This window comes from Chelmon rostratus, chromosome 22 (genome assembly GCF_017976325.1).
Source record: "Chelmon rostratus isolate fCheRos1 chromosome 22, fCheRos1.pri, whole genome shotgun sequence".
Taxonomy (NCBI): Eukaryota; Metazoa; Chordata; class Actinopteri; order Chaetodontiformes; family Chaetodontidae; genus Chelmon; species Chelmon rostratus.
This window is the reverse complement of record NC_055679.1, coordinates 15,522,436-15,530,881: the sequence shown is the minus strand read 5'-3', so window position 1 is coordinate 15,530,881 and position 8,446 is coordinate 15,522,436. Positions and strand designations below refer to the sequence as shown.

The 8,446-nt window shown below is 45.7% G+C and overlaps 2 protein-coding genes across 3 annotated transcripts; both read right to left on the bottom strand.

Annotated features, from left to right (window-relative positions):
* Positions 1-213: 213 nt before the first annotated feature.
* On the bottom strand, positions 214-3,282 carry LOC121626096 (protein mono-ADP-ribosyltransferase TIPARP-like). Its single transcript, XM_041964457.1, has 5 exons — positions 2,432-3,282; positions 2,093-2,261; positions 1,759-1,946; positions 1,289-1,546; positions 214-661 (listed from the first exon to the last, which is right to left on the bottom strand). Exons 1-5 carry the CDS (start codon positions 3,280-3,282, stop codon positions 214-216), a joined length of 1,914 nt encoding a protein of 637 aa, XP_041820391.1.
* A 2,080-nt stretch (positions 3,283-5,362) lies between these two features.
* On the bottom strand, positions 5,363-8,101 carry LOC121625630 (E3 ubiquitin-protein ligase TRIM35-like). 2 transcript variants are annotated; one of them, XM_041963792.1, is made up of 7 exons: positions 8,013-8,101; positions 7,395-7,827; positions 7,139-7,234; positions 6,828-7,058; positions 6,718-6,740; positions 6,512-6,630; positions 5,363-6,418 (listed from the first exon to the last, which is right to left on the bottom strand). In XM_041963792.1, exons 2-7 carry the CDS (start codon positions 7,812-7,814, stop codon positions 5,874-5,876), a joined length of 1,434 nt encoding a protein of 477 aa, XP_041819726.1. In that variant the 5' UTR covers positions 7,815-7,827; positions 8,013-8,101; the 3' UTR covers positions 5,363-5,873. The 2 variants fall into 2 exon arrangements, with proteins under 2 accessions (XP_041819726.1, XP_041819727.1); XM_041963793.1 differs by having other exon boundaries at positions 7,395-7,859; positions 8,013-8,061.
* Positions 8,102-8,446: the final 345 nt, after the last annotated feature.

Sequence of the window (8,446 nt, the reverse complement as noted above, 5' to 3'; positions counted from 1 at the left end):
AGACATTTTGAAAAAACACTGCTTTGTGAGTTTGTTCTGTTTACACGTCTTTGTTGTCAAGTGGAACTTCACTGGACATAATCGATATATTGTACATTTTATCCGAGCGAACGGAGCATTTGCTGCAACTGCGTTTGATGACATTCGATAACAGGTCATCTCACAACTGGACACTTTTTAACTGTCTGAACAATTAACGTGAATCAGCTCCCGTCAAATTTTAATCTCTTCGGGCAGCTCTTTGTACTTGATGAGGTAGTATGGGTAGCACTGACAGCTGTCAAAAACTACAAACATGGAGGGCTTGTGTATGCAGTCCACGCAGGCGTCGTACAGACAGTGCTTCTTCGTCTTGGACTTGAGCTGCGGCGGCCGGCGGTACTCGGACTTTCCCGCACTCACCTTCCCCACCAGGACTTTGGCCAGGAACATGTGGCAAACCCCATGCGGCCCAGCTTCGACGGAGTACGTGTTGGAGAGGGAGGCGCTGGTGGCGAAGTAGGAGCCCAAACCGCAGAACGCTCCGTTGACGCCGGCCAGGCGAGGGTCGAAGTTGTTGTAGCAGATGTCCATCGAGGCCTTTTTGGTCGTCCCGTGGAAGAGATGCCTCTCCAGAGGCCCCGCAGACATGGTGTGCTGCTTCTGCATGTGCGCCTTCTGCCTGCAACCACAACAACACACACAAAGCATTCTGACGCAGCTTGTGTGTTTTCTGTTTCCTGCCTCTTTGTGCTTCACTCACATAGAAACTTGAACATGGACTGATATCTACACTGAATATATCTCTTACGTTTACCTGTACTTGTATATTAGTTTGCCAGTGTTTGGTGCTGAAACAAGCTTTTAAATCTGTGTGTATCTGTGTTTACCACCTTTGATATGATGGTCCTGTTTTTACTGATTTATAATCCAAGTAATTTAGCTAGCAAAAAGGGATTCATCACTTTCAGCTCTGGAAAATTATATCCATATTGTTCCCTTTTTTTTTTGACATTCTGCATGATTCATGTATTTTATTATACAAACAGACAAATAGTGGTAGTGTTAGCATGAAGAATAATTGGATATAAAGTTGGAAATATGTGCTTGTTATTGAAAATAAGTCCCAATCCATCAAACAGGAGTTAAAAGAGCGTTTTTTGGGACTATTTTCAGCCATAGATTTTGTGCTCTGGGGTCCAGTTTAACCATCACTCTTGGTGTCACGTAAAAGCCACAATCAATCCAAACCTACTTAGTAATTTTAACTTTGAGGTTTTAAGACAAAAGACACAAACAGCAGCTGAACCTTTGATACTTGTCCCAGTGGAGGAGGTTCTGGACCTGCTGGATGCCGATGACGTCCACCTCGGTCTCGGGCAGGCTCTGGTAGAAGAGGTTTTTGACACTCTGGTAAGCCCGTGTGCCTGCCGGAACGTCCACCAGGCTGCAGTCCTCTTCTGAGGCCAGACACCACACTGGAGGATACCAGGAGCTGAACTCCTCCAGAGGATCCACACTGAAGTTGGCCAGCGGAGGATCACTGGCGTCAGCCTGGAGTCCTGTCCTGGGAATGAGGAGACAGAGAGGACATCAATGTCCTGAAAAGGAGATGCGGGACCATTTCAGGACTGTTTTTTACAAATAGCTTGCTGTTAATGCAGATCTGAATCTAATCAGTTACATCAGAAAGCAAATTTATTTTCAGAATCACAAACAAAATTGCTAAGGCAGACGTTCTACTTCATTTGCGGGTGAAAGACGAGAAAAGATGCTGACTGGAGGTGAGGCTGGATGGAATCAAGGGATTGGTAGACGGGTCTGCAGCGAACTTCTCTCCGGAAACTTGTTTTGACGTTGGTCTGGATCATGGCGCTGAAGTCCACCTCGTAGGTCTGTGAGTGGATGCTGAGGGAACACGTGGGCTCCTTTTCACTCATCTTCTTCAGCAGGAGGGCAGACGCGCTCTACGAAGAGGGGAACCAAGCAATGAACCAGGAGCGACTTAAGGAACCAAGAGAGTGGTCAGGGGTCAAACAAAAGAGGACGATGGGGAGCAGGAAAATGTGCCACGCATGGAACTCGGGAAACGGGAAAATGAGGAAACATTCACCTTGCTGTACTCTTCCCAGGTGAAAGTGTTCCACCAGTAGATCTTCCATTTGCTGGGAGAGAACTGGTTCCTGACCAGCCTGTCGCAGTTAGTCAGTCGTCTGACTCTATCATACTTGGAAGAATCGTCCAGCTTCATCAAGTCAAAGTCCAGAATGTAGCTGACATCCCTAAAGGGAGAGTTGGACCACATTGTAGGGTTAACTTCTGATTTTGACTCAGGGAAAAGAAAATCAGAATGTATTTGTTGGAAATTCTCAGAGATATTAGTGGTTTTATTGTCTTTAAACATCTTATAGCAGCATGCAGTGAAGCTAAAATCAGAGATCTGACGACTCACCCGTCCTTGATAGAAACGCAGTCCTGGTAGACATTGCTGTAGTGTCTCTCCAGTAAGATCTGAGCGTGAGGGGGGATGTCGATCCACTGCTGGCTGGTCACACACCTCAGCTGCCAGTGAAACGGGTAGGGAGTGTGGTGCATGTCACACTTTTCCCCTGCGTCACACAAACTCAGGAGGATGTCGTCACAGATCGGGATGCGAGAGGAGCTCTTGGTGTGGAAGGAAGCCCGGACGGGCACTTTGGAGCGGGCCTGCAGGTTGGTGTGGGTGGCTGATGGGGTCTGGATGGCGGGTAGGACCACTTCCTTCATAGGAATGCTGGATTGAACGGGAGGCTGTGGTTGGGTGATGATGAGAGGCAGGGAGACGAGGAGGGAGGTGGCTGGTGTATGGTTTGTGGGTATTTTCTGAGGTTGCCCTGGCGATCCAGTGCTGTTTTCAAAGAAGGTGAGCAGGACAGAGGAGGTGTTCTGGAAGGTTGCATTCTGCTGACCGACAGACTGGATGACCACCTTGGACAACGGGACGCTGGAAGAAGATGCCGAGGTCAATGCCCCGCCTGAGACACTTTCACTCCTGCTGGAAGGTGCGGCCTTGCCTTGCACCGAGGTCACGGGGGTTAAATGAACACTGATGCTGTAGGGGTTGACAGTCCAGGTGATGTCCAGCTGCTGGGATCTAACAGCCTCCCACACTGGGAGGCTGGTGTTGGCGTCAGCAGGGATCTCCAGGAGGAGGAGGGACGGGCTCAGCAGGGTCACTTTGGAAGCTTTGGATGGAGGCTCAGAAAATACAACACTGTTCGCCATCTTTCTCTTTGTTCCTCTGCTAGATGAAACATAAGGCATCCTGGACCTCCTGCAAAAAACACTCAACAATACAGTTTCAGCACATTCAGCACACAGTGGAGGCGAGAGATTAAGTATTAGTAGGTGGTAATAGGTAGTACTTATCTCTTTGTATTCTTTTGACATCTTATGAGCACAATGTGCAAAAACAGATATCCAAATGATTTAAACTAATCTCAGTATAAACTTAACACAAATACATCAGTTTTACCAGATTGATGATAAATTATAGAAATAAATTACTTCATATCAATGGTGGAAAGCAAGTACAGCGTTTAGGTACTTGTACTTTACTTATTTATTCTTTCACTGGACTACAGTTATTTCATAACCTTAGTTAGTAATTACTTGACAGATTCAGGTAGTAATTATAATTGAGACATCCATTATTATATACTATTATCCATTAATGAATTATTATACTCTTATTAGTATAATTATAGACACTTGTGTACTGTTGAATGCAGGACTTATACTTACGGAGTATTTCTACACTGTGGTACTGCTACTTCTACTCAAGTAAGTGCGCTTCTTGATGTTAGCTCATGGATAAAAGTCTGTTTCTTGGTGGCTATATTGACGTTTCACCGACTGCAGGTAATAATTTATTTGTAAATTTAACTTTACCCAGCCTCTAACTAACAACGTAACTCTTTACTTGTTAACGTACTTGTGGATTTAAAACACATTCTCGCCCATTAGCTACGCTCGCTGTTAGCACTGCGGCTAGCTAGCTAGTGCGCCGACAGGAAAGCTAAAGTTAGCTAATTAACAGGCGGTTAATTGGCTAACCTTACCGGCAGTCCGGACACATGCAGGGGCTCGTCGCGTTGAATCAGCAGCTTCACACACCTGGACTCAGAAAAATGATGGAGGTGACTCTGAGGATTTATGAGAGAAGTGAAGTAAAGTTTGACAGCAGGGGTGAAAACAGCTGTTTGTAGGTGAAGAAGAGGAGGAAACTGACGGTTCAGAGGGAGGAGTGTGATGGAGACACCAGAGTGCTGTTGAAACTTCAATAAAGTTTTAAAAGACAAAAACAAGCAATAATAACATTTCCGCTGTGATTATACTTACAGAATACATACTGTAGCATACAAACGTAATTAATATGTAGTTTATATGCAGAGGTGGAATTTAACTTACGTACAAATTTGAGGTACTTTTACTTCAATTTTAAGCAACTGTACTCTTCTACTCCACTACATCCCAGAGGGAAATAATGTACTTTTTACTCCACCACATTTGCCTGACAGCTTTAGTTACTTGTTACTTTTAAGATGACAATCATTCATACCCTTCCTGTCCAGTGAAAAACACGTATCTCCAAATTTAGTGTTTTTTAAATGGCTCTTGAGAACTTCATGGGTTGAGAAAATTATCCTCCTTCATCAGCTAAATAAGCCCCTTGGATGAGCTGGAAAATGCATCGTCACAAAGCTGAAAACAGGCTGTTTTTCTGAGCTCATGAAACCTTTTAGAGATGTGTGGTTCTCACAGGACAGCCACGCTGCATACATGTGATGATCTTATAGAATGTGATGCATCGCTGTAGATTAGAATAGCCAACAGTATCTAAAGTAGTTCAAATGAGCTCAACCCTAAACATTACAGCAGTAAAATGCAACATGCACATGAATGCAGCAGTAATATCAATCCACAAACATCAGATATAATAATAAAACACTGACAGGGAACATTTTACTGCAGTACTTTTATACTGAATGCAGGACTTTTGCTTGTAGTGGAGTGCTGTCACCGTGTAGTATTAGTACTATTATTACTTAGTACTATAGTTCTGAATACTTCACTCACCAGTGGTAAGAAATAAAAGACAATCTTCATCTTCTCTATGAGTGCACACAAAATAAAAACTTACTGGATTTCTGAACTTTTTAGATATGAAGCTGTAACGAACAAGTAAGTCCACTGTGATAATACAGACTAACTGACTGACAGCCACGAGTGATTTTGTACATTATTTACCCTGTAATCATGATATATTATGGTTGTAGCGTACTCATAACACCACGGTGAGAAGTGAACCATCCATTGTTTTATTTTAGGCCAAACATGGAGACGACAGACAGGACAGACAGGGAACTCATGATATCTGCAAATGATTTATTAGTAAATGAGCACTCTCAAATTTCTGTAACATCACTAACATGTGCACACAAAGCATATTTAGTGTCTAACATAACAACCGACATGACACGAGTTTGACATGCAAACCATCAGGGTCATTTTACAAACACTGCAAACTGCGGATGGATTCAGTCATCCTTTTCCCGGCTACCCTGCACCACTTTAAAACACACATTATGCTGTCCGACTGTGTTTTACATAAACAATAAACACATTTTAAAGAAATAGCGGGACATAATATTGTAGTCCAAAGTGCAAAGATCAAACTGAAACGAGTAAGTACTGATTATGTTTCAAAGTGGAAAAGGTCGTATTGAGCCTGGAAAGAAAGTGCTGAAATCCTGCACTTCACATTCTGAACACTCCCCTCACGCTGTGTCAACTTCAAGAACAGTTGCTGCTCCTTTTGTGCTGAGGAAAGGTTGTGAAGTGCAAATGCATTTTCAACAATACTCCACAGCTTTGACGGAAACCTCCAGTGGTTCCACCGTCAAAGGGCACTGCTGACACCCCACCCAGAAGTAAGGGAAGACTCTCTCGGTGATGGCGTGCTTGAAGGTGTAGATGTGTGTGTTGTCGTGTGGGTCGTAGAAAGACACCCTGCCCTTCTCACAGTCCAGCTGCACTCTGATCCTCTGCGGGTTCCTCTTCAGGTTGAGCCTGGTTAAGGGAGAGGTGCCCGCAAAGTACATTTTGTGGTAAAAGTACACGCACAGGTAGCCGTTCTTCAGCACCGAAGACACTTTCTCTTTCCTCTGGACGGATGCTTTAGCCACGCCCACCACCCACGCCGTGTTATCTCCCACACTGACGTCCCAGGCGCGCTTGCCCGAGGTGAAGCCCTCGCGGCCCAGCACGCCGGTGTCTGGGTCGTACCTCTCCGGGTTGTCGGGCAGCTTCTGCTTCTCGTCGCTGTCACAGACGGCGGTGAGGTTGTCTGACAGGATGAGCCACGGGGCGGCGGTGTTGGGGTCCAGCGTCACCGGGGCTGAAGAAAATATGGCAGATTGTCAGCTGCTTTAGTGGCTCGTTCAGCCTTTTCCCCACCGCAGGAATGAGAGGTTGGAGTGTATGTACTCACTGTATTTGACGATTTTATGCATCTTCTCCCAGACGTGGAAGCTCAGAGAGCCCACATATTTGGCCACATCGATGAGCGCTCCGGGGGCCATCACTGGATCTTCGATTGGGCAGTTAGCTCTGCAGGGAGCAGAATTACACAGTTTATGTATGTTGTTATGAAAGCAAAAAAAAGAAGTAAAGTAAAAAGATAAAAGCTTTCTTCACCTCATCAGTGTCCTCTTGCATGTCTGAGAACAAAAATGCACAAAAAAAGTAAAAAAGAGCTCGTATTGTTACGCAAGCGGCACGCATTTATTCAAACAATCCAAACTTACATGAAGGACGGAGATGCCCTCCAAAGCGATCTCCTCCTCCAACACTCTGATGGACTCAGACAGAGACGTTATATCTCCGCTAATTTCTTCGATCCTCTGCACCATCGCTCGACTCCTCTGCTCCTCCTCCCTCTTCAGCGCCTCCATCCGGGCCTCCTCCTCGGCCCGCAGGAAAGAGTGAAGCTTTTCAAACTCCTCGCGCGTTCGCCTCTCCACGAATCGAGCCTGGACCTGGAGTGAAAACAGAAAGCATGCACGGAAATGTCCACACGACGTCCACATATGGACTCATGTGTGTAATCGTACTACACCTGAATGTATGCCACCGTGTCCTCATAGTTTTTCTTCATTTTGTCAAAAGCGTCCCTCTTTTCCTGCAAAGCGCTGAGGGCTGACTTCATTTTCTCCTGAGTGGATAATTAAGAGAAAAAGCAGATTAAGCTTTAAACGGCTCATCCATGAGCTTCCACAACATAACATCTACTCGGGGAACTTCAGAGCAACAGCCCAGAGCTAAAGCATATCATTACTCCACCTTAGTTGTATGTTTTATCTGGAAGTATTTACCTTCACGTCTACCACAGCCTCGCTGACGGGGCAGCAGTCGTGCTGTTTGTGCTTCCTGGAGGTGTGACACACCACACAGATGGGCTCCTTGTCCGGCAGGCAGAAAAGCTTCAGCTTCTCCCCGTGAAGTGGGCACATCTCTCCCGGATCACAGTACAGCTCTCCCGCCGCCTCCCCGCGACCCTCGCTCTCCTCCATGCACGACTCGCACAGGTTCTTGAGGGTGAGGCTGGGAACGGGGTCGTCCACGGACTGGGTCCTGCACAGAGGGCAGTCTCGGCTCCGGCCGTGCGTCCAGTACTGCTGCAGGCAGGGCGCGCAGAAGCTGTGGCTGCACTTGAGGACCACCGGGTCTTTGAAGATTTCGCAGCATATGGGACAGGAGAGATCCACCTCCGGAAGCGAGAGCCTGCCTGCCATCCTGACACCAGCGCTGGAAACGAAAGTGGGGCAAAGGTGCAGGCACTGATCAAGCACAGGGAAAGGCCTTGTTTACACCCAGAGCTGTTGCTATGTCACCATGACTGCAGTCTACTGACCCAAGATCAGTCTCTAAAGCCTTTAAAGCACAAACTGAACAACTGTCAGCGCTATAAGAAAAGTTAGAGGCGAACGTACCTGGCAGCCAAAGTCCTGTGGCAGATATACGTGCTTGGACGTGAGCACTTCCTGCTTCCTGTTATGCTGAGTCACCCAAAGGAGGCGGAGTCTCAGAGGCAGAGAAGCAACTTTTAACCCCTAACAACCCAAACTCTGAACAACACAGCTTTTCCCCAGTGAAATACTTCATACTTTCACCTCTTCTGGACTGTAAACATCCTTCACATGATCTAAAAATAAAAAATAAAATCAGAAAAAATAAAGTATCACAAGCAGACACTGCTGCAGTTTAAGGGTCCACAAGCTAAAAGTTTGGGAACCACAGGTCTGAATGATGTTTTAAATGTTTTTTTTAAACTAAGATCCATAATCCACATTTAATATTAATGAAAGAATGAAGTCGGTGCTCAAATTCAATAAATTAAACCGATGAAAGTATGAATGTGAAATCT